Below are 26239 nucleotides of genomic sequence, written 5' to 3' on the forward strand. Positions count from 1 at the left end.
CTCCTCACCTCTCCCTTCTTGACAGTCATGGACTGGCGTCTGGGCGTGGTCTCCTCGTTGATGCTGGACAGGAAGTTCTGGGAGATGCGGAGTGCGTCCTGGAGCAGGGGGTGGTCTGGGTGGCTGGAGGGCGTGTGCTTCAGCAGGTCCTACAGGCACACCCACAGACACGCGGTTACCGTGTGTTACAGAGACAGTCTTTAAACATCCTGAGGTGTGAGGTTCACAGAGTTACCAGTACATACAAAAATAGCAGGAGAACAAACAAAAAGCAAGCTGTGTGTTTGGGGGCTGCCTTATACTCACATGCAGTACCAGGGTGCTACGAGTAACTCTGTCCACTGGTTTGTACAGGAGAGCTTTGGGAGAGAAAGGAGAGACAGCAGCATGAGCTACAACACAGCCCCTCCAACTAGGTCAGAGAACTATGACATGACACTAGTCAAATAAGTGCTGTTACTAAAAATGAGCCCGTCTATTTTTCTGTGGCAGTGATTTAGTCCCAAATGGTAGCCTATTCCCTATATAGTGCACTACTTTTGACCAGAGTAGTCAGAAGTATAGGACTATATAGGGTGCCCTTTTAGACAGAATGTAAATGTTCAGTTATACTGTGGGCTACTTACTCTCCAGAGAGTTCTTGGCTGACTGGTCCTTCACGTCCTTGGTGCTCCTCACCTTGAGGTTCTGTCGGGACACAGAATGAGTGAACAGTGGACAACATTACACAGAGGAAAACTTGATGCTGATCACCATACAACCGATATGGTGCTTGGCAAATGATAATAACAGCCTGGCACCTTGGCTTGATGTAGTGCTTCATGTCTCATAGTCTGTCCCAAATGGCACAGTATTCCCTATATATAGTAGTGCACTACTTCTGATCAGAACCCCGCGGGTCTTGGTCAAAAGTAGTACACTATAAATGGAATAGGGTGCCATTTGGGATGCAGTGGCCCAGCAGTAATGAGACAGACACACTCTCCTCAGCCTAACTCCTAATTCAACGTACCCTGCACCCAATAAGCCATCGTCAGCATTTTTCACACAGTCACATTCAGATTGCAGAGAGACATGCATCATTACATATCCCATTAAAATACTGAATGATTGATTCTCTGCCTTAAATCCAGTCACCATCTTAAAGGGACACTTCAGGATGTTGGAAATGAGGCCCTTTTATCTACTTCCCCAGAGTCAGATGAACTCCTGGATGAAAAAGTGGTTTATTTGTGTGCAGTTTGAAGGAAGTTGGTAACTAGTGCTAGCACTATTGCTAACTAGCGCAATAACTGGAAGTCTATATAATCTGCTAGCAAGTCAGTTAAGAACAAATTCTTATTTTACAATGACGGCTAGGAACAGTGGGTTAACTGCCTTGGTCAGGGGCGGAAGGACAGATTTTTACCTTGTCAGCTCGGGGATTCGATTTAGCAACCTTTCGGTTACTGGCCCAACGCTCTAACCACTAGGCTTCCTGCCGCCAACATCCCGAAGTATCCCGTTAATGTTCACCGGTGGCTTTGGCACAAGATTTTACGTACCAGCGGTCGTGACTACACAGACTTTAGTCCAAAATATCAAGAGATCGTAGTCAAGAGATCGTAGTGAAATTGAAATGTGATTATTTAACGCATTCACACCTGTAGCCTGATAAGCAATGAAGCGTTTCACCACGTGTAACCCCAGCTTCGTACATCATCGTCTACACTGTTTCTCCTTGCCTTGGCATTCTGCTTCTCTGTTCAGGCAATTACACTTCCTGTCTGAGAGAAACGTTCTTCCACTAGCATGGCTGGGCCCTTCAGGCTACTGTAAAGCTCTGTTTTGTGGTTAAATTAATATATTAGCCTGTCATGGTTCATCTGCACATAGGTAAGATTGAGTGCACTTCCATACTCCAGGGTTTCTAACACTGGCCGCCGGGGACTCAACCAGAAACCCAAGAAAATATTACCCACCACCTCCCTCTGCATTGGTTCCACATCACTGCAGAACACACAGATCACAGACACACAGGCAGGCAGGCAGGCAAACAGTATAATAATAATACAATTCAAGTGTGTTCTAATGGCAATCAGAGGCGTCATGCCCATAGGGGGCAGAATGACACAGGCCCCCTCAGATTTGATTTTAACTGCCGGTGATGGGAAGGACTCACAGGAGGTATATCTGTAAATTGTATCAAGCTATGTAGCATACTGATTCCTTCTTGATTAATAAAATTAAAATGTTTTGTTGTTTCTATGTAGTACTAGCCACGTAGATATTGTATGAAGTTGACTTTAGCGAGCCAGCTAGATAGGTTCCCAATCTCCCAACTAGCTACCAAGCCATTTCAGGTTAGAGTAACTTATCTAACTATCTTAGCTGACATGCCTACTGGCAAGGTTGCTAGATTTTAGAAAAGTAAGCAATTACTAAATGCACTGAATAAGATTCCTTTCAATCTTTTACGCAGGTTTTAGCGGAGATGCAGAGAAGCATATTTAGGGTCGCAGTTGTACTAAACTCCTAAGGCTTAAAAGTTCTTCAAGAATCAATTTGCATCATTCATCAAAATGACAATTGAACAGGTAATGTGGTATGCTTAGATAACCTATGGAGAGAAAAAAAATAGAATTAGGCATAATGATTATGGCTCTAGACTGCAAGAAAATGCTGTTTCAGGTGTTTGAAAAATGCTAAATTCTCCACCATCCATCCATCTATCCATCCACACGTACTTCATGCCCCCTCTAAAATAATGGGTTCATGACACCCCCGAGGGCAATGGCTGTGAAATTGTGTGGGTGGTGGCGGTGAAGGGGTTTGTGGGTAAAACAAATAGAATAAAGCTGTTGAGTTTGATACCCCACTGTCCTCTTTACACGAGTAGATGTGAAATGTTCTCCCAACGATTTTCCCTGTGTGCTTAATGGCCCACTTTCACAGTCTCCAACCATCCTCTCTGTCTGTCTCTCTACGCAGCGTGACAGAGTGACCTGGGGCTGGGCCACAAAGCCGCTTCCTAAGAGCTGGAGAAAGAGCTACTTTCCTCTCAGGAGGAGAGAGCTTGAAGAGAAACATTTATTTTCAAGCTGTCACTTTGAGGATGTTTCTTCCTTCCCACCCATATCCCATCACCCCATTTCCAAAACAAGAGGTGTACCCCCTAGCCCCCATAGTCAAGATGAAAGGACAAATCCAGACCAGTAGTCAATACCTCCTTGCTTCCATACCTCCCCCACTCGCTCCCTTCCTCCTTCTCTCACCTCCCTGTCCCCTCTCCTCCCATACCTCCCTGTCCCCTCTCCTCCCTCCCTCGCTCCCTCACTCCCTCCCTCCCTCCCTCCCTCACTCCCTCCCTCACATCCCTGTCCCCTCTCCTCCCTCACCTCCCTGTCCCCTCTCCTCCCTCACCTCCCTGTCCCCTCTCCTCCCTCACCTCCCTGTCCCCTCTCCTCCCTCACCTCCCTGTCCCCTCTCCTCCCATACCTCCCTCCCTCCCTCCCTGTCCCCTCTCCTCCCTCACCTCCCTGTCCCCTCCCTGTCCCCTCTCCTCCCTAACCTCCCTGTCCCCTCTCCTCCCTCACCTCCCTGTCCCCTCTCCTCCCATACCTCCCTCCCTCCTCTCCTCCCTCCCTCCCTCCCTCCCATACCTCCCTCCCTCCCTCCTTCCCTCACCTCCCATACCTCCCTGTCTCCTCTCCCCCCTCACTCCCTCACCTCCTTGTCTCCTCTCCCCCTCCCTCACCTCCCTGCCCCCTCTCCTCCCATACCTCCCTGTCTCCTCTCCTCTCCTCCCTCCCTCCCTCCCTCCCTCCCTCCCATACCACCCCATCTACCTCTGTGCCAGTTCCCATTACCTCAGAGATTTCAGCGAACTGCGTGTTGGCCTGACAGCACTTCTCAGCCGTCTCCACAGCAACCTCGTAGTTGTCCACAAAGGCCCGGTAAACTCCCAGCTGGCTGGCCTGTTGAATGGACGGGAAGGGTGCGAGAGAGGACAAAATACAAAAGCCACATTAAAACACAGTCACCACTTTCCATAGCCCATATTTACCAAAACAGGCCTTCTGTTTGCATTGCTGTTTTGGGGGAAAGAAGGACATGTTGGCATAATCACAACATGAGAAATGGCAGCTACAACTCAACAACAGAGTTCACCATAATGAGTGGAGAAAAAAAACGAAGTGTTTGGGACACAGTTCGACAGACGGGGCAATGTCATCATCGCCACAGGAAACACCAGCGTTTCCGTGGCGCAGTCCCGGCCTACGGCTGTTGCCATGGTAGCGGCGGAGTGGAGGCCTACGCTGGGGTGAGTAATGAGTGTCCTGGGTAACAGTTGCTGTAAAAACACATTTGAAAATCTCATTCAGCCGTCCTAACTCCTTGAAACTCTGCCCGTCAGTAACACTATCCATCTCCTTAGCGCTCAACTGCCCAATCCATTCTCCTGAATACAAGCCTGACAGCAATGGATGAAGAGGGGGGTAGAGTGTGTAATGACGAGAGAGGGGGCAACAGAGGCAAACGCAAAAATGTTTTACACACACACACCAACACACGTACGAACACACACACACACACACACAGCTACACACACAGCACCAAGGTAGCTTAGTGTGCCCCTGAAGAATAGTCTACAAGAACACAGTGTTCAGGACACAATATGCTTCTCTACTTCACCTTAGCACTGGTCCACCTGCACCTGCTCATGAATATCTCCAGGTCATTGTACGTAGATGACAGACAGCAGGCTGCCAGCGGCTGCCAGAACCTGTTCCTAAAAACCTTCTCCTTTCTTTACTTTCTAGCATCACCTATGAGCTCATCCCATTCCCACACATTATCATCCTGGTGTGACCCCTGACCTTTACAGTATTTCCTGTCCCCTGGAGTCACGCTGAGACAATCGATTTTGTCCCACAGTCGAAAGAAACCCACGTTTTTCCAGGAGCTGCTAGAAGTTGAAGCGGTAAGCAATTTTCCCCCACCAAGCAATCCTATCCCCACTGCGTCTGAGTCCTGCCTCGGGCCAGAATAAATCTGCACCACAGTGGACAGGAATTCAGAGCGTGACAATCCCACTATGGGCGGGGAGGAGCCGGAATGGCGGTAATAGCGCTGCAGACAAGGAGCAGTTGGAGCCGTTCGACACACACAGTTGCTGGCTGGCTGTATGGTGATGTAAGATGATGAGTGCAACCGCATGGTTGGGATGCTTTTCTTATCTAGCACAGACTGGGAGGATGATGTCATCAACAGCACAAGAATGGACTCATAACATGTATGTCGGTGTACATATTGTATATTCTGTGTGTAAAGATGCTACAGGATTACTCTTGAAATTCCCCATTCATATGCACCTATCCTAGATAAAGAAAAGTCTCCATGGTGTATTCATAGACCTATATAAGAAACAGCAGAGAGGACTGTACCATTAGGGGAAAACAGTACAGTGTATTATTTAGCCCCATTTTGGGGCTTTAAGGGAGTGTGAGAATACTTCTCTCTTGACACCCGCTCTCATAACCTGTCATTAACCTTTTTTCATTTTTTCCCCCCTTCTTTCTGGTAGTGATGAGCTGTTACTTTTCCTCCGGCTGCCTGTCTGTTACAGAGACTTCACAGACAGGGGGAGACAGCTCTATCAGAGAGACTCAGCCTAAATCTGCTAGCTGCTCTCCTCACCCACTCTCCTCCATCCTCTCCCCTCACCTACTCTCCTCCATCCTCTCCCCTCACCCACTCTCCTCCATCCTCCCCCCTCACCCACTCTCCTCCCTCCTCTCCCCTCACTCTCTCTCCTCCATCCTCTCCCCTCACCCACACTCCTCCCTCCTCTCCTCTCTTCTCATCCTCTCTCCTCCATCCTCTCCCCTCACCCACTCTCCTCCCTCCTCTCCTCTCTTCTCCTCCTCTCTCCTTCATCCTCTCACCTCACCCACTCTCCTCCCTCCCCTCCTCTCTTCTCATCCTCTCTTGCTCCCCTCCTCCACCCTAAATGGCTGTCATGTAAGGAGAGTTTTCCTGCGGTGTTGGCATCTTCTTCCCCTGATGTCTGGCGAGAGGAATTGGGGGAAAGATGTATTTTGTTATGAGGGAGATAAAGAGATTGATAGAGAAAGGCAGAACGAAAAAGAGATAGAGAGAGGAACTAACGGACTGCTCCTCTACTGTAGCCTACAACCTTTGAATCCATATGGCTCCTCTTTCAACGCTTGTCTGCTGGGAGACGCAAAACGCAGCCGTTGATGCCACTGCTTATCACATAGCAGACACAGACAAGAGAGATGGAGTAGAAAAACGAACAATTAATAAATAAATGCAGAAAAGGATTCCGGCGTGTGCCGCCCTGACAGTATAACAGACAAATGAAATAGTCATTGTTCAGGCCTCCGGGGAGAGCGGGCTTTGTGAAGATAATTGGAGGGAAGAGAGAGAGAAAAGTCCCCTAACGCTCAGTGTATGGCACTATTTATAGGCTGCTTCTTAGAGACATAGAGCACACAGTGTAACATTAGTCTCAGAGCTCCCTGGGTAGAAAAGACAGCATTGTGACATTCTACTTCTTCATGTGCACTGTCCTCGTACACACAGCACTCATGATAGGCTAGACTCGGGCTCTACTTCTGCAGTGACTGCATGAGCATTAGGGGGATAAACAAGTGGTTAATTCAGGGTTAATTGACCCGTTGTGAACATGATGAAATGGGCCCAGTCAGTACAGGTTTGGCTCTGGCCTCCGTGGCAGAAGCTCTCAGGTCAGGAGGAGAGAGGCTATTCCATCTGTCCCTAAAATAAGTTGCACCTCATGAGGTTGATCAATGTGATTTGATTTAACATTTCTTCCATTCAGATTACGGATGCTGCTGTGAGCTATGACACAGAGCCACACAGAACCACAGGGAGACTGTATAATGCATAAGGGTCCTGTGTCATTCTGAATGAGGCTCATGATGTCATGTTGCCATGCAGCCAGGTCCAGGGAGGGAGTCCTCTGTCATCCTGAGTCAGGCTCCAGGCTCCCACAGACACAGGGCAGGGGAACACCCCAGGGATCTGTCTTATGACCTCACCTGTTTCTGGAAGAGGTCCCCCACGCGCTGGTGGTGGCTCCACTGCTGCACCCGGGGGAGCAGGCCGTCGTAGAACTCCTTGTGGACCTCGTAGAGCTCGGGTACTTTGAAGAAGATGGTCTCGATCTGGGGGATGGTCAGCACGGGCTGGGACGTGGTGGCTGCTGCCTTCAGAGGCTTCATAGGCTGAGAGAACAGGTGACAGAAAGAGAGAGAGAGAGAGAGAGAGAGAGAGAGAGAGTTTGTACTGTGTGTGTGTACATGTATGTGTACATGTATGTGATACATAGAGCATTCATGGAAAGTCCTGTGTGTGTGTTCCAGCTTCTCACCAGTAGCAGTGCCTCCAGGTGGCTTAGGTAGGTCTCCTCGCTGGCTAGGATCCCAGACAGAACCCACTTCCTCATCTCCAGGCCTTTCTCTAGGTCCAACTCCGTCTGCAACAAACACAGGAAACGACTATGAAAAATTGCACACACAAGTACTGTACAGACAATGCAAACAAAACATGACCATTAGTCTGATGACAACAAAGTAGTGGGTAGAAAGAGGATCTTTACAGGGCCTTCAGAAAGTATTTATACTCCTTGACTTATTGACTTGTTACAGCCAGAATTCAAAATGGCTAAAAAAAAATTTTTAAAAACCTACACACAAAACCCCATAATGACAAAGTGAAAACATGTTTTTAGAAATGTTTGCAAATTTATTGAAAAAGAAATACAAAAATATCTAATTTACAAAAGTTAGAATCACCTTAGGCAGTGATTACAGTCGTGAACCTTTCTGGGTAGGTTTCTAAGAACTTTGCACACCTGGATTGTACAATATTTGCCCATTATTATTTCGAAAATTCTTCATGCTCTGTCATATTGGTTGTTGATCATTGCTAGACAACCATTTTTCAGGTCTTACTGTAGATTTTCAAGCAGATTTAAGTCAAAACTGTAACTTGACCACTCAGGAACATTCACTGTCTTCTTGGTAAGTCACTCCAGTGTAGATTTGTCCTTGTATTTTAAGTTATTGTCCTGCTGAAAGGTGAATTCATCTCCCAGTGTCTGGTGGAAAGCAGACTGAATCAGGTTTTCCTCTTGGATTTTGCCTGTGCTTAGCTCCATATAGAGAGTGGTACTCAGTAATGTGTTGTATTGGATTTGCCCCAAACATAACACTTCATATTAAGGACAAAAAAGTGAAATGCTTTATCACATTTTTTGCAGTATTACTTTAGTGCCTTGTTGCAAACAGGATGCAAACCTCCCTGGTCTTTGTGGTTAAATCTGTATTTGAAATGCACTGCTCGACTGATCGACTTTACAGATAATTGTATGTGTGGGGTACAGAGATGAGGTAGTCATTCAAAAATCACTTTTATTGCACACAGAGTGAGTCCATGCAACTTATTATGTGATTTGCTAAGCACATTTTTACTCCTTAACGTTAGGCTTGCCATAAACAAAGGGGTTGAATACTTATTGACTCAAGACATTTCAGCTTTACATTTTTTATTAATTAGTAAAAATGTTGAAAAACATAATTCCACTTTGAAAAAATAAATAAAGTATCATTTTTAAATTCAGGCTGTAACAACAACAACATGTGGAAAAGGTCAAGGGGTGTGAATACTTTCTGAAGGCTCTGTAGTTAATAAACACTGTGGTCTAAAATACAGGAAGCCTAGTGGTTAAGAGCATTGGGCCAGTAACCAGAAAGGGCCCTGGTTCAAATCCCCGAGTCGACTAGGTATAAAATCTGTTGATGGCCTCCATAGTGGTGCAGTGGTCTAAGGCACTGCATCACAGTGTTAGCTGTGCCACCAGAGACTCTGGGTTCGAGACCAGGCTCTGTCGCAGCCGGCCGCGACCGGGAGGCCCATGGGGCGGCGCACAATTGGCCTAGCGTTGTCCAGGTTAGAGAGGGTTTGGCCGGCAGGGACATCCTTGTCTCATCGCGCACTAGCGACTCCTGTGGCGGGCCGGGCGCAGTGCGCGCTAACCAGGTCGCCAGGTGTACGGTGTTTCCTCCGACACATTGGTGCGGCTGGCTTCCGGGTTGGATGTGCGTTGTGTCAAGAAGCAGTGCGGCTTGGTTGGGTCGTGTTTCGGAGGACGCACGGCTCTCGATATTCGCCTCTCCTGAGTCCGTACGGGAGTTGCAGCGATGAGACAAGACAGTAACTACTATCAATTGGATACCATGAAAAAGGGGTAACTTTTTTTTTTTTTTTTTTTTCCCCATCTGTCAATGTGCCCTTGAGCAAGGCAATTAACCCTAATTGCTCCTGTAAATGCAGCTTTGTTTTTAAAGAAGCCATTGTTCTCACATTCTTCCAGGACAACCAAACCTCACTAGAGAGTAACAACATTCAACATGCGGCCAACGGAAATCTTTGGGTCGTCTAGCCTAACCAAGGAACCTAAAATAACTGACAGTCAGTATTTCCCATGGGATGTAGGTTGGTCTCTTAAAATGGCCAAGACAGAGGACAGGCATGGCAGGAGGTGTAGCTAACCCTCAGGCTACAAGACAGAGGAGATGAGAGACAGAGAGCAGAGCAGGCCATGGCTGGGCCAGGTAGGCAGGTCCTCTCCTGGGTCTGGGATATCCAACCCAGACGTCTGGTTCAATAAGCTGAACTAAAGCTATCTGTACCCAGCTATTTCAGAGCACAACCTGGGGCTCCTTGGAAAGAGAGACACTGAGTGGAGGGAGGGAGGGGTAAACACAATGCTCCCTCAGGTATGTGTGTCTGTCTGTGTGTCTGTCTGTGTGTTTCCCCATGCCAGATGGGCGCACTACAAGGTGCCCTATATCGTCAGACAGTGAGAGAGAGAGAGTGGAAAAACGATTTATTTACAAATGCCATAGGAGAAATAATAAGTCCCCACATGTAGAAATGCAGGCTGTGTGTTTAAGGGGGGGTAAATGAGCCTTAAACTCCTGCCTCCGTGGCCACTGAACAGGTAGTGGAAGCAGCAGATGTCAGTAAGAGTCTCAGTGGAACTACAGGGGTCCCGACTCACTGATGGAATCCATTACCTAGAGGTCTGTGCTGTGGACTCCATTACCCATATGTCTGTGCTGTGGACTCCATTACCCATATGTCTGTGCTGTGGACTCCATTACCCATATGTCTGTGCTGTGGACTCCATTACCCATATGTCTGTGCTGTGCATCGCTCTGCTTCTTGGTTCTTATACAACAAGCCGTTTCTGCTTCCATACTAGAGTAGAGTGTTAGAAGAGAAGAGAATATGAAGCCTTTCTAAGTGACAACAGTATGTACGCGTTGGATGTTTGGAACAGCTACATGTCTGACAGGTGACAGACCACCGATCTCACCTGAAGAAGATCCACAGATTGAATCTAATATTTTTCTGATCTGCGTTGAATCTTTATCTAACTCTGGAGGCCAGACAGGGCAAAAGCCTGAGGGACACTGCTTGATAACAGAAATGATCAGATAAAAGTGAATGAAAGAGAAAAATGAATGTGAAACCTCTCAGAGATATAATGGGCCCAGCCAGCCAACGTTTCCATTGTGGAGGTAAGCAAGTGTGTATTCATTCATTGCTCAGCCCCAGACTCAACTCTCCTCCTCAGGGGGCCCCTCGCATCTCCAGACTATCATCTTTTATTTATCGCCGTAGCAACAACTAATGAGCCCCTCTCAGAATTCAGATGTGTAGAGACTGAGGGAGTCTGGTCCTGGGCCTATAACTCAACTGATCACTCCAACACTGTGCGTGTGTGTGTGCATGCGTGCGTGTGTGGGTGTGCGTGTGGTGTGTGTTTGCGTGCATGCATAGTAAACAAATCTATATGGGAAGCACGCACCCAAAGTCAGTCTATAGTAACTGTGTGTACCTTGACTTCATGTATCATTCTTAACACAAGCTAAATACCACATGGATGGATTCATGGTCACTACTGATTTGTTTAAGTAGGTCTAAGTCTAATTGCGCTGTGGAAATACACCGTAAGGCATACCAACAGTTATTATCGTGTATGTAAGAAGATGGCCTAATAACTGAGGACATTGAGAGAAACATTCAAAGCCAGGTAGGAGGCGATCGTGGGCGGAGAAGCTTGTCTCGTTTTATATAACTCCTGTTCACTTTCATTTCTCACATTTCTTCTGAACATCAACATCATCCCTCTCTCTATCACTGAAGCGTTAAGCAGACCGTTTCTCTTCTCTCTCTCTTCGCTCTGTTCCCAAAACACTTGGTGTAATGTGAAATCTTAACATCTCTGAATAATCTTGTTCTCTAAAGGAGTGAGTTATTGTACTGTAATACTTTGCAAGACTCTGGGGGAGATAGCAGGATCAAACGGTGGTGACTCACTCTGCAGTGTGGGCGAGCTGCTGAACCCGGGGGTATCAAGGACGGAGGGGGGGTATCAAGGACGGTGTAACGGCAGATTTCCTCCTCTTCATCTGAAGAGGAGTAAGGATCGGACCAAGATGCGGCGTGGTAAGTGTCCATAATGTTTATTTTAAAAAACAAACTGAACACTAAGAATACAAAAACAATAAACGATGATGTGAATAACCAAACCGAAACAGTACCGTGTGGCGACAGACACGGAAACAAACACCCACCTACCAACAGTGAAACCCAAACTAAGTATGATTCTGAATCAGAGACAACTAACAACACCTGCCTCTGATTGAGAACCATACTAGGCCATAGAAAACATAGAAACACAAAACATAGACTGCCCACCCCAACTCCCGCCCTGACCATACAAAATAAAGACAAAACAAAGGAAATAAAGGTCAGAATGTGACAGACGGACATCATTGCATTTTGGAGGCGACTACTGAAAAACAACAGTGTGCACAAATCTGTCTATGTGTGGTGCTGCTGTATGGATTTTGACTGCAATATTTTTAGCTTGCCTAGTTAAAAAAAAGGTTAAATAAATCCCCACAAATAAATTAAAAATATATATAAAAAATAGCTGGAGCTCTCTCTCTGCTAACACTACAGTAACAGGTTTACTCAGGGAGTGAGCCTCTAAATACAGGAGTTTACTCAGGGAGTGGGCCTCTAAATACAGGAGTTTACTCAGGGAGTGGGTCTCTAAATACAGGAGTTTACTCAGGGAGTGGGTCTCTAAATACAGGAGTTTACTCAGGGAGTGGGTCTCTAAATACAGGAGTTTACTCAGGGAGTGGGTCTCTAAATACAGGAGTTTACTCAGGGAGTGGGCCTCTAAATACAGGAGTTTACTCAGGGAGTGGGTCTCTAAATACAGGAGTTTACTCAGGGAGTGGGCCTCTAAATACAGGAGTTTACACAGGGAATGGGCCTCTAAATACAGGAGTTTACTCAGGGAGTGGGTCTCTAAATACAGGAGTTTACTCAGGGAGTGGGCCTCTAAATACAGGAGTTTACTCAGGGAGTGGGCCTCTAAATACAGGAGTTTACTCAGGGAGTGGGCCTCTAAATACAGGAGTTTACTCAGGGAGTGGGCCTCTAAATACAGGAGTTTACTCAGGGAGTGGGCCTCTAAATACAGGAGTTTACTCAGGGAGTGGGCCTCTAAATACAGGAGTTTACTCAGGGAGTGGGTCTCTAAATACAGGAGTTTACTCAGGGAGTGGACTCTAAATACAGGAGTTTACTCAGGGAGTGGACTCTAAATACAGGAGTTTACTCAGGGAGTGGGTCTCTAAATACAGGAGTTTACTCAGGGAATGGGACTCTAAATATAGGATTTTACTCAGGGAGTGGGCCTCTAAATACAGGAGTTTACTCGGGGAGTGGGTCTCTAAATACAGGAGTTTACTCAGGGAGTGGGTCTCTAAATACTGGAGTTTAGTCAGGGAGTGGGTCTCTAAATACAGGAGTTTACTCAGGGAGTGGGCCTCTAAATACAGGAGTTTACTCAGGGAGTGGGCCTCTAAATACAGGAGTTTACTCAGGGAGTGGGTCTCTAAATACAGGAGTTTACTCAAGGAGTGGGCCTCTAAATACAGGAGTTTGGTCAGCAAATGTCACTCAATCCCTGCAATACCAAATCCATCACACTTTGTGTACAGTGAGAGTGTGTGTGTGTCTGTGTATGCTTATTAAAACCGCCCAGGGACTCCCCATTTATTGGCAGATTCAACCATCAATCAATTTGACAAGCACTCTGTCTGCTACTGAGGCGATGCAGGGGTGGGTCACAGGCCTTACTTTATTACCACTGATGTGATTACTTCCTCCAGGAGAGAGAGACTGCAGTACAGTGATGTGATTACTTCCTCCAGGAGAGAGACACTGCAGTACAGTGATGTGATTACTTCCTCCAGGAGAGAGAGACTGTAGTACAGTGATGTGATTACTTCCTCCAAGGAGAGAGACACTGCAGTATGGTGCATTTACAACAACACACACTAACATAGCACCAGTCTAACCCAATCAGTGAGGTGTACACACACACACCTATCGCAAGGTAATCCCATTACAAAAATGGCAATATAATGTCACTAAGGTAGTATGGCTTATTGATGAAGATAATAAGCTATTATACTATAGATCGATTGGAGGGGGGGGGGGGGTTCTCTCTTCATGGTAACCTATGAGGAGAACGAGGCTTCAGAGATAAGTGTCTATGTTTCTTCATGGCAGGCTGTGATGGAGGGCCAGAGGTGATAGAACAGAGTAGGAGAGATATGAGGAGCTTCCTGGGGTGATTGGGAGGTTACCTTTGTGACAAAGACTAAACGGGGGGGGGGGGGACTCACCGACTTGGAGGACTCAAGGGATCCGGAGGAGAGGGTGTCTCGGCTGCTACGGCTCTTGGAGCTGAGGTGTGGCGAAGAGGAGGGCGAATCGTCGATGTAGGGCAGGATGTCATGGTGGCGCCTCTGCTCTTCCGCACGGTCCGCATCGTACCCGTAAGTGGGAGGGGTCCCCGTGAATGGACCATCTGTGAATGACAAAGCATTTGTGATCATGTTGTTGAGTATAAGGGTAACTATCCTGGAATAGATATTTCTGTTTCTAGTCTAAATCCCTTCAAGACCAGGAGGATGAGTACAGTGGAGAGTTCTGGGAAGTGTGTGTGTAATGCTGGGGGGGTGGGGGCATCCGTGTCACAATGTCATTGACCTTTTGGTCAACCCCCAAAGAGAGCTGTCCATGGTTCATGTGTTCTGACTCTGACAGGATGGACGTTTTACTCTCTCAAGTTCACACCACACAGTAAGCATTGTGTCTGCATTTACAGTGCCATGCGAAAGTATTCGGCCCCCTTGAACTTTGCGACCTTTTGCCACATTTCAGGCTTCAAACATAAAGATATACAACTGTATTTTTTTGTGAAGAATCAACAACAAGTGGGACACAATCATGAAGTGGAACGACATTTATTGGATATTTCAAACTTTTTTAACAAATCAAAAACTGAAAAATTGGGCGTGCAAAATTATTCAGCCCCCTTAAGTTAATACTTTGTAGCGCCACCTTTTGCTGCGATTACAGCTGTAAGTCGCTTGGGGTATGTCTCTATCAGTTTTGCACATCGAGAGTCTGAATTTTTTTCCCATTCCTCCTTGCAAAACAGCTCGAGCTCAGTGAGGTTGGATGGAGAGCATTTGTGAACAGCAGTTTTCAGTTCTTTCCACAGATTATCGATTGGATTCAGGTCTGGACTTTGACTTGGCCATTCTAACACCTGGATATGTTTATTTTTGAACCATTCCATTGTAGATTTTGCTTTATGTTTTGGATCATTGTCTTGTTGGAAGACAAATCTCCGTCCCAGTCTCAGGTCTTTTGCAGACTCCATCAGGTTTTCTTCCAGAATGGTCCTGTATTTGGCTCCATCCATCTTCCCATAAATTTTAACCATCTTCCCTGTCCCTGCTGAAGAAAAGCAGGCCCAAACCATGATGCTGCCACCACCATGTTTGACAGTGGGGATGGTGTGTTCAGTGTGATGAGCTGTGTTGCTTTTACGCCAAACATAACGTTTTGCATTGTTGCCAAAAAGTTTAATTTTGGTTTCATCTGACCAGAGCACCTTCTTCCACATGTTTGGTGTGTCTCCCAGGTGGCTTGTGGCAAACTTTAAACGACACTTTTTATGGATATCTTTAAGAAATGGCTTTCTTCTTGCCACTCTTCCATAAAGGCCAGATTTGTGTATATACGACTGATTGTTGTCCTATGGACAGAGTCTCCCACCTCAGCTGTAGATCTCTGCAGTTCATCCAGAGTGATCATGGGCCTCTTGGCTGCATCTCTGATCAGTCTTCTCCTTGTATGAGCTGAAAGTTTAGAGGGACGGCCAGGTCTTGGTAGATTTGCAGTGGTCTGATACTCCTTCCATTTCAATATTATCGCTTGCACAGTGCTCCTTGGGATGTTTAAAGCTTGGTTAATCTTTTTGTATCCAAATCCGGCTTTAAACTTCTTCACAACAGTATCTCGGACCTGCCTGGTGTGTTCCTTGTTCTTCATGATGCTCTCTGCGCTTTTAACGGACCTCTGAGACTATCACAGTGCAGGTGCATTTATACGGAGACTTGATTACACACAGGTGGATTGTATTTATCATCATTAGTCATTTAGGTCAACATTGGATCATTCAGAGATCCTCACTGAACTTCTGGAGAGAGTTTGCTGCACTGAAAGGGGCTGAATAATTTTGCACGCCCAATTTTTCAGTTTTTGATTTGTTAAAAAAGTTTGAAATATCCAATAAATGTCGTTCCACTTCATGATTGTGTCCCACTTGTTGTTGATTCTTCACAAAAAAATACAGTTTTATATCTTTATGTTTGAAGCCTGAAATGTGGCAAAAGGTCGCAAAGTTCAAGGGGGCCGAATACTTTCGCAAGGCACTGTACATGAGCTCAACCTCCCTCCACTGGAAACGGCAGCCAGGGACTGAGTGGACGGTCGGGGGCCAAACAATAGATTGAATTTGAAAAGAACAATCATTTTACACCTTGATTTCGTGGGAAAACTTGCAAACATATTTCTAATTCAACTAATTTTTGGGTGAATTCCTGGTGATTTTACAGTATTGTTTTTTACCTAAAAACCTCCACACTGACATACTGTGTGTGACATTTTTCTATTTCCTTACTCATGGTTTTAAAGCCATTTCTCTCTCTCTCCCCTCTGTCTGTCTGTGTGCCCACTGCCCACTGTACCCAAGGCCTACTGCCCATAGTGACCGTGCCGCTGCTGCCAACCGTCCTGCGGAGCATGCTAGCAGGCCATGCCAGGTGAGGCCAGGGGACAACTGAGGGACTGTCTGAGGATGGGTACACTGCCTGCCAGGTGTCTGCTCGGTGCCCCATGCCAAGGGCCATTAAGACAGTCTCTCCATAGATAGACACTACCAAAGTATCCATCACCAAAGTGTGCACCATAGGAACACTCAGAGTCTGTGTAGAGTAAAGTAGTAGCCACAACCAATACTGCTTACAAGACCATAAAAGACCACTCTGTATCTATCTAACTGCAGCAAAAGGGAGATCTAGTGGTGGAGGGGCAAACAAGGCAAAAAGGCACGTTAAGAGTAACATCATTGTTTATATTGATTTAGGACTAAAGTACAACCACTCAAGATTCAAAGGCTTACACAGTATATTCAGTATACATGAACTAGGTCAACCTGGGAGGTATTTCCCTCATTTATGCTAAGCAAGTGTAGTGTACAGGTCTGTATCAGTGTCTGGTATGATTCTAGACTAATTGTATGCCTAGGGCCTCAGAGCTTGTGTGTATTTTCCAGTAAGGAGGGATGAGACATCATACGGTAGTAACAGATCAGCTGTGAGGGCATTGTGCTATAGGTGCTGGCTGCAGGGAACACACTATCTCTAAGACAGCCCCTCTAGCCCACACAGGGTCTACAGTACAGTTACAGGTCAGCTGTGAGGGCACTGTGCTATAGGTGCTGGCTGTAGGGAACACACTATCTCTAAGACAGCCCCTCTAGCCCACACAGGGTCTACAGTACAGTAACAGGTCAGCTGTGAGGGCACTGTGCTATAGGTGCTGGCTGCAGGGAACACACTATCTCTAAGACAGCCCCTCTAGCCCACACAGGGTCTACAGTACAGTTACAGGTCAGCTGTGAGGGCACTGTGCTATAGGTGCTGGCTGTAGGGAACACACTATCTCTAAGACAGCCCCTCTAGCCCACACAGGGTCTACAGTACAGTAACAGGTCAGCTGTGAGGGCACTGTGCTATAGGTGCTGGCTGCAGGGAACACACTATCTCTAAGACAGCCCCTCTAGCCCACACAGGGTCTACAGTACAGTTACAGGTCAGCTGTGAGGGCACTGTGCTATAGGTGCTGGCTGTAGGGAACACATTATCTCTAAGACAGCCCCTCTAGCCCACACAGGGTCTACAGTACAGTAACAGGTCAGCTGTGAGGGCACTGTGCTATAGGTGCTGGCTGCAGGGAACACAGTATCTCTAAGACAGCCCCTCTAGCCCACACAGGGTCTACAGTACAGTAACAGATCAGCTGTGAGGGCATTGTGCTATAGGTGCTGGATGCAGGGAACACAGTATCTCTAAGACAGCCCCTCTAGCCCAGACAGGGTCTACAGTACAGTAACAGCCCCTCTAGCCCAGACAGGGTCTACAGTACAGTAACAGCCCCTCTAGCCCAGACAGGGTCTACAGTACAGTAACAGCCCCTCTAGCCCAGGCAGGGTCTACAGTACAGTAACAGCCCCTCTAGCCCAGACAGGGTCTACAGTACAGTAACAGCCCCTCTAGCCCAGACAGGGTCTACAGTACAGTAACAGCCCCTCTAGCCCAGACAGGGTCTACAGTACAGTAACAGCCCCTCTAGCCCAGACAGGGTCTACAGTACAGTAACAGCCCCTCTAGCCCAGATAGGTCTACAGTACAGTAACAACCCCTCTAGCCCAGACAGGGTCTACAGTACAGTAACAACCCCTCTAGCCCAGACAGGGTCTACAGTACAGTAACAACCCCTCTAGCCCAGACAGGGTCTACAGTACAGTAACAGCCCCTCTAGCCCAGACAGGGTCTACAGTACAGTAACAGCCCCTCTAGCCCAGACAGGGTCTACAGTACAGTAACAGCCCCTCTAGCCCAGACAGGGTCTACAGTACAGTAACAACCCCTCTAGCCCAGGCAGGGTCTACAGTACAGTAACAGCCCCTCTAGCCCAGACAGGGTCTACAGTACAGTAACAACCCCTCTAGCCCAGACAGGGTCTACAGTACAGTAACAGCCCCTCTAGCCCAGACAGGGTCTACAGTACAGTAACAACCCCTCTAGCCCAGACATGGTCTACAGTACAGTAACAGCCCCTCTAGCCCAGACAGGGTCTACAGTACAGTAACAACCCCTCTAGCCCAGACAGGGTCTACAGTACAGTAACAGCCCCTCTAGCCCAGACAGGGTCTACAGTACAGTAACAGCCCCTCTAGCCCAGACAGGGTCTACAGTACAGTAACAACCCCTCTAGCCCAGACAGGGTCTACAGTACAGTAACAACCCCTCTAGCCCAGACAGGGTCTACAGTACAGTAACAACCCCTCTAGCCCAGACAGGGTCTACAGTACAGTAACAACCCCTCTAGCCCAGACAGGGTCTACAGTACAGTAACAACCCCTCTAGCCCAGACAGGGTCTACAGTACAGTAACAACCCCTCTAGCCCAGACAGGGTCTACAGTACAGTAACAACCCCTCTAGCCCAGACAGGGTCTACAGTACAGTAACAGCCCCTCTAGCCCAGACAGGGTCTACAGTACAGTAACAACCCCTCTAGCCCAGACAGGGTCTACAGTACAGTAACAACCCCTCTAGCCCAGACAGGGTCTACAGTACAGTAACAACCCCTCTAGCCCAGACAGGGTCTACAGTACAGTAACAGCCCCTCTAGCCCAGACAGGGTCTACAGTACAGTAACAGCCCCTCTAGCCCAGACAGGGTCTACAGTACAGTAACAGCCCCTCTAGCCCAGACAGGGTCTACAGTACAGTAACAACCCCTCTAGCCCAGACAGGGTCTACAGTACAGTAACAGCCCCTCTAGCCCAGACAGGGTCTACAGTACAGTAACAACCCCTCTAGCCCAGACAGGGTCTACAGTACAGTAACAGCCCCTCTAGCCCAGACAGGGTCTACAGTACAGTAACAACCCCTCTAGCCCAGACATGGTCTACAGTACAGTAACAGCCCCTCTAGCCCAGACAGGGTCTACAGTACAGTAACAACCCCTCTAGCCCAGACAGGGTCTACAGTACAGTAACAGCCCCTCTAGCCCAGACAGGGTCTACAGTACAGTAACAGCCCCTCTAGCCCAGACAGGGTCTACAGTACAGTAACAACCCCTCTAGCCCAGACAGGGTCTACAGTACAGTAACAACCCCTCTAGCCCAGACAGGGTCTACAGTACAGTAACAACCCCTCTAGCCCAGACAGGGTCTACAGTACAGTAACAACCCCTCTAGCCCAGACAGGGTCTACAGTACAGTAACAACCCCTCTAGCCCAGACAGGGTCTACAGTACAGTAACAGCCCCTCTAGCCCAGACAGGGTCTACAGTACAGTAACAACCCCTCTAGCCCAGACAGGGTCTACAGTACAGTAACAGCCCCTCTAGCCCAGACAGGGTCTACAGTACAGTAACAACCCCTCTAGCCCAGACAGGGTCTACAGTACAGTAACAACCCCTCTAGCCCAGACAGGGTCTACAGTACAGTAACAACCCCTCTAGCCCAGACAGGGTCTACAGTACAGTAACAGCCCCTCTAGCCCAGACAGGGTCTACAGTACAGTAACAGCCCCTCTAGCCCAGACAGGGTCTACAGTACAGTAACAGCCCCTCTAGCCCAGACAGGGTCTACAGTACAGTAACAGCCCCTCTAGCCCAGACAGGGTCTACAGTACAGTAACAACCCCTCTAGCCCAGACAGGGTCTACAGTACAGTAACAGCCCTTCTAGCCCAGTGAGTCAGTCTCTTTCTCTTTCTGAACAGATCCTCCATTTGTCTCCTGGCAGGCTCCACAGCTGCAACCATACTCATTCTGGTCACACCCAGGCTCACGCTTCCTTCCAAACCTCCTCTCCTCTCTAATTCCCCCAACAGTCCCCGCTGGCAAGGGATCCACCATCAATAATACACACCCAGGCTCACGCTTCCTTCCAAACCTCCTCTCCTCTCTAATTCCCCCAACAGTCCCCGCTGGCAAGGGATCCACCATCAATAATACACACCCAGGCTCACGCTTCCTTCCAAACCTCCTCTCCTCTCTAATTCCCCCAACAGTCCCCGCTGGCAAGGGATCCACCATCAATAATACACACCCAGGCTCACGCTTCCTTCCAAACCTCCTCTCCTCTCTAATTCCCCCAACAGTCCCCGCTGGCAAGGGATCCACCATCAATAATACACACCCAGGCTCACGCTTCCTTCCAAACCTCCTCTCCTCTCTAATTCCCCCAACAGTCCCCGCTGGCAAGGGATCCACCATCAATAATACACACACATACTCACGCACAAGCCCCTGCCCCCATCTCCCCATCTCTCAAAAAGTCCACTTATGTTCTTCCTGGAGCTATTGGCAGAGGACAATCCAACCATCGCCAACTGATGGCATCCCTAAGTCTAAATATTGCTGTTACATTGCACACCCTTCAATGTTTTGTCATAATTACGTAACATTCTGGCAAATTAGTTCGCAATGAGCCAGGCAGCCCAAACTGTTGCATATACCCTGACTCTGTGTGCATTGAACGCAAGAGAAGTGACACAATTTCACCTGGTTAATATTGCTAACCTGGATGTATTTTAGCTAAATATGCAGGTTTAAAAATATATACTTCTGTGTATTGATTTTAAGAAAGGCATTGATGTTTATGGTTAGGTACACGTTGGAGCAACGACAGTCCTTTTTCGCGAATGCGCACCGCATCGATTATATGCAATGCAGGATACGCTAGATAAACTAGTAATATCATCAACCATGTGTAGTTATAACTATTGATTATAATTGATTGATTGTTTTTTATAAGATACGTTTAATGCTAGCTAGCAACTTACCTTGGCTTCTTACTGCATTTGCGTAACAGGCAGGCTCCTCGTGAGGCAGGTGGTTAGAGCGTTGGACTAGTTAACCGTAAGGTTGCAAGATTGAATCCCTGAGCTGACAATATAAAAATCTGTCGTTCTGCCCCTGAACAAGGCAGTTAACCCACCGTTCCTAGGCCGTCATTGAAAGTAAGAATGTGTTCTTAACTGACTACCTCGTTAAATAAAGTTGTAAAAATATTAATACATTTTTTTTTTTAATCGGCAAAATCGGCGTCCAAAAATACCGATTTCCGATTGTTATGAAAACTTGAAATCGGCCCTAATTAATCGTCCGTTCTGATTAATCGGTTGACCTCTAGTGTGTAGGAGACCTCTGTAACTAGAGTGTGAAGGAGACCTCTGTAACTAGAGTGTGAAGGAGCCCTCTGTAACTAGATTGTGAAGGAGACCCACTGTAAATAGAGCGTGAAGGAGACCTCTGTAACTACAGTGTGAAGGAGACCTCTGTAACTAGAGTGTGAAGGAGACATCTGTAACTAGAGTGTGAAGGAGCCCTCTGTAACTAGATTGTGAAGGAGACCCACTGTAACTAGAGTGTGAAGGAGCCCTCTGTAACTAGATTGTGAAGGAGACCCACGGTAACTAGAGCGTGAAGGAGACCTCTGTAACTACAGTGTGAAGGAGACCTCTGTAACTAGAGTGTGAAGGAGACCTCTGTAACTAGAGCGTGAAGGAGACCTCTGTAACTAGAGTGTGAAGGAGACCTCTGTAACTAGAGTGCGAAGGAGACCTCTGTAACTAGAGCGTGAAGGAGGCCTCTGTAACTAGAGTGTGAAGGAGACCTCTGTAACTAGAGCGTGAAGGAGACCTCTGTAACTAGAGCGTGAAGGAGACCTCTGTAACTAGAGCGTGAAGGAGACCTCTGTAACTAGAGCGTGAAGGAGACCTCTGTAACTAGAGCGTGAAGAAGACCTCTGTAACTAGAGTGTGAAGGAGGCCTCTGTAACTAGAGTGTGGAGACCTCTGTAACTAGAGTGTGAAGGAGGCCTCTGTAACTAGAGTGTGGAGACCTCTGTAACTAGAGTGCGAAGGAGACCTCTGTAACTAGAGCGTGAAGGAGGCCTCTGTAACTAGAGTGTGAAGGAGACTTCTGTAACTAGAGTGTGAAGGAGGCCTCTGTAACTAGAGCGCGAAGGAGACCTCTGTAACTAGAGCGTAAAGGAGACCTCTGTAACTAGAGCGTGAAGGAGACCTCTGTAACTAGAGCGTGAAGGAGACCTCTGTAACTAGAGCGTGAAGGAGACCTCTGTAACTAGAGCGTGAAGGAGACCTCTGTAACTAGAGCGTGAAAGAGACCTCTGTAACTAGAGCGTGAAGGAGACCTCTGTAACTAGAGCGTGAAGGAGACCTCTGTAACTAGAGCGTGAAGGAGACCTCTGTAACTAGAGCGTGAAGGAGACCTCTGTAACTAGAGCGTGAAGGAGACCTCTGTAACTAGAGCGTGAAGGAGACCTCTGTAACTAGAGCGTGAAAGAGACCTCTGTAACTAGAGCGTGAAGGAGACCTCTGTAACTAGAGCGTGAAGGAGACCTCTGTAACTAGAGCGTGAAGGAGACTTCTGTAATTAGAGCGTGAAGGGGACCTCTGTAACTAGAGTGTGAAGGAGACCTCTGTAACTAGAGCGTGAAGGAGACCTCTGTAACTAGAGCGTGAAGGAGACCTCTGTAACTAGAGCGTGAAGGAGACCTCTGTAACTAGAGCGTGAAGGAGACCTCTGTAACTAGAGCGTGAAAGAGACCTCTGTAACTAGAGCGTGAAGGAGACCTCTGTAACTAGAGCGTGAAGGAGACCTCTGTAACTAGAGCGTGAAGGAGACCTCTGTAACTAGAGCGTGAAGGAGACCTCTGTAACTAGAGCGTGAAGGAGACCTCTGTAACTAGAGCGTGAAGGAGACCTCTGTAACTAGAGCGTGAAAGAGACCTCTGTAACTAGAGCGTGAAGGAGACCTCTGTAACTAGAGCGTGAAGGAGACCTCTGTAACTAGAGCGTGAAGGAGACTTCTGTAATTAGAGCGTGAAGGGGACCTCTGTAACTAGAGTGTGAAGGAAACCTCTGTAACTAGAGCGTGAAGGAGACCTCTGTAACTAGAGCGTGAAGTATCCCTCTGTAACTAGAGTGTGAAGGAGACCTCTGTAACTAGAGTGTGAAGGAGACCTCTGTAACTAGAGCGCGAAGGAGACCTCTGTAACTAGAGCGTAAAGGAGACCTCTGTAACTAGAGTGTGGAGACCTCTGTAACTAGAGCGTGAAGGAGACCTCTGTAACTAGAGCGTGAAGGAGACCTCTGTAACTAGAGTGTGAAAGAGACCTCTGTAACTAGAGCGTGAAGGAGACCTCTGTAACTAGAGCGTGAAGGAGACCTCTGTAACTAGAGCGTGAAGGAGACCTCTGTAACTAGAGCGTGAAGGAGACCTCTGTAACTAGAGCGTGAAGGAGACCTCTGTAACTAGAGCGTGAAGGAGACCTCTGTAACTAGAGCGTGAAGAAGACCTCTGTAACTAGAGCGTGAAGGAGGCCTCTGTAACTAGAGTGTGGAGACCTCTGTGACTAGAGTGTGAAGGAGACCTCTGTGACTAGAGTGTGAAGGAGACCTCTGTAACTAGAGTGTGAAGGAGACCTCTGTAACTAGAGCGCGAAGGAGACCTCTGTAACTAGAGCGTAAAGGAGACCTCTGTAACTAGAGCGTGAAGGAGACCTCTGTAACTAGAGCGTGAAGGAGACCTCTGTAACTAGAGCATGAAGGAGACCTCTGTAACTAGAGCGTGAAAGAGACCTCTGTAACTAGAGCGTGAAGGAGACCTCTGTAACTAGAGTGTGAAGGAGGCCTCTGTAACTAGAGTGTGAAGGAGACCTCTGTAACTAGAGTGCAAAGGAGACCTCTGTAACTAGAGCGTGAAGGAGGCCTCTGTAACTAGAGTGTGAAGGAGACCTCTGTAACTAGAGTGTGAAGGAGACCTCTGTAACTAGTGTGAAGGAGCCCCTGTAACTAGCGTGTGAAGGAGACCTCTGTAACTAGAGTGTGAAGGAGACCTCTGTAACTAGAGTGTGAAGGAGACCTCTGTAACTAGAGTTTGAAGGAAACCTCTGTCACTAGAGCGTGAAGGAGACTTCTGTAACTAGAGCGTGAAGTAGCCCTCTGTAACTAGAGCGTGAAGGAGACCTCTGTAACTAGAGCGTGAAGGAGACCTCTGTAACTAGAGTGTGGAGACCTCTGTGACTAGAGTGTGAAGGAGACCTCTGTGACTAGAGTGTGAAGGAGACCTCTGTAACTAGAGTGTGAAGGAGACCTCTGTAACTAGAGTGTGAAGGAGACCTCTGTAACTAGAGCGTAAAGGAGACCTCTGTAACTAGAGCGTGAAGGAGACCTCTGTAACTAGAGCGTGAAGGAGACCTCTGTAACTAGAGCATGAAGGAGACCTCTGTAACTAGAGCGTGAAAGAGACCTCTGTAACTAGAGCGTGAAGGAGACCTCTGTAACTAGAGCGTGAAGGAGACCTCTGTAACTAGAGCGTGAAGGAGACCTCTGTAATTAGAGCGTGAAGGGGACCTCTGTAACTAGAGTGTGAAGGAAACCTCTGTAACTAGAGCGTGAAGGAGACCTCTGTAACTAGAGCGTGAAGTATCCCTCTGTAACTAGAGCGTGAAGGAGCACTCTGTAACTAGAGCGTGAAGGAGACCTCTGTAACTAGAGCGTGAAGGAGACCTCTGTAACTAGAGCGTGAAAGAGACCTCTGTAACTAGAGCGTGAAGGAGACCTCTGTAACTAGAGCGTGAAGGAGACCTCTGTAACTAGAGCGTGAAGGAGACCTCTGTAACTAGAGCGTGAAGGAGACCTCTGTAACTAGAGCGTGAAGGAGACCTCTGTAACTAGAGCGTGAAGGAGACCTCTGTAACTAGAGCGTGAAAGAGACCTCTGTAACTAGAGCGTGAAGAAGACCTCTGTAACTAGAGCGTGAAGGAGGCCTCTGTAACTAGAGTGTGGAGACCTCTGTGACTAGAGTGTGAAGGAGACCTCTGTAACTAGAGTGTGAAGGAGACCTCTGTAACTAGAGCGCGAAGGAGACCTCTGTAACTAGAGCGTAAAGGAGACCTCTGTAACTAGAGCGTGAAGGAGACCTCTGTAACTAGAGCGTGAAGGAGACCTCTGTAACTAGAGCATGAAGGAGACCTCTGTAACTAGAGCGTGAAAGAGACCTCTGTAACTAGAGCGTGAAGGAGACCTCTGTAACTAGAGCGTGAAGGAGACCTCTGTAACTAGAGCGTGAAGGAGACCTCTGTAACTAGAGCGTGAAGGAGACCTCTGTAACTAGAGCGTGAAGAAGCCCTCTGTAACTAGAGTGTGAAGGAGGCCTCTGTAACTAGAGTGTGAAGGAGACCTCTGTAACTAGAGTGCAAAGGAGACCTCTGTAACTAGAGCGTGAAGGAGGCCTCTGTAACTAGAGTGTGAAGGAGACCTCTGTAACTAGTGTGAAGGAGCCCCTGTAACTAGCGTGTGAAGGAGACCTCTGTAACTAGAGTGTGAAGGAGACCTCTGTAACTAGAGTGTGAAGGAGACCTCTGTAACTAGAGTGTGAAGGAAACCTCTGTCACTAGAGCGTGAAAGAGACCTCTGTAACTAGAGCGTGAAGTAGCCCTTTGTAACTAGAGCGTGAAGGAGACCTCTGTAACTAGAGCGTGAAGGAGACCTCTGTAACTAGAGTGTGGAGACCTCTGTGACTAGAGTGTGAAGGAGACCTCTGTAACTAGAGTGTGAAGGAGACCTCTGTAACTAGAGTGTGAAGGAGACCTCTGTAACTAGAGCGCGAAGGAGACCTCTGTAACTAGAGCGTAAAGGAGACCTCTGTAACTAGAGCGTGAAGGAGACCTCTGTAACTAGAGCGTGAAGGAGACCTCTGTAACTAGAGCATGAAGGAGACCTCTGTAACTAGAGCGTGAAAGAGACCTCTGTAACTAGAGCGTGAAGGAGACCTCTGTAACTAGAGCGTGAAGGAGACCTCTGTAACTAGAGCGTGAAGGAGACCTCTGTAATTAGAGCGTGAAGGGGACCTCTGTAACTAGAGTGTGAAGG

General features: G+C 47.6%; 1 protein-coding gene across 1 annotated transcript in view; it reads right to left on the reverse strand.

The window, feature by feature from the left end:
* LOC110523515 (breakpoint cluster region protein) overlaps window positions 1-26239 on the reverse strand; it is a 134227-nt gene that overhangs the window by 43720 nt on the left and 64268 nt on the right. The window contains exons 2-8 of the mRNA XM_036977154.1: window positions 13812-13996; window positions 7400-7504; window positions 7068-7253; window positions 3849-3956; window positions 627-687; window positions 307-359; window positions 9-149 (exon numbers count right to left, since the gene is read on the reverse strand). Coding sequence (XP_036833049.1) covers window positions 9-149; window positions 307-359; window positions 627-687; window positions 3849-3956; window positions 7068-7253; window positions 7400-7504; window positions 13812-13996 — 839 coding nt within the window. The remainder of the gene's footprint in view (window positions 1-8; window positions 150-306; window positions 360-626; window positions 688-3848; window positions 3957-7067; window positions 7254-7399; window positions 7505-13811; window positions 13997-26239) is intronic.

The sequence above is a fragment of the Oncorhynchus mykiss genome, chromosome 5, assembly GCF_013265735.2.
Source record: "Oncorhynchus mykiss isolate Arlee chromosome 5, USDA_OmykA_1.1, whole genome shotgun sequence".
NCBI lineage: Eukaryota > Metazoa > Chordata > Actinopteri > Salmoniformes > Salmonidae > Oncorhynchus > Oncorhynchus mykiss.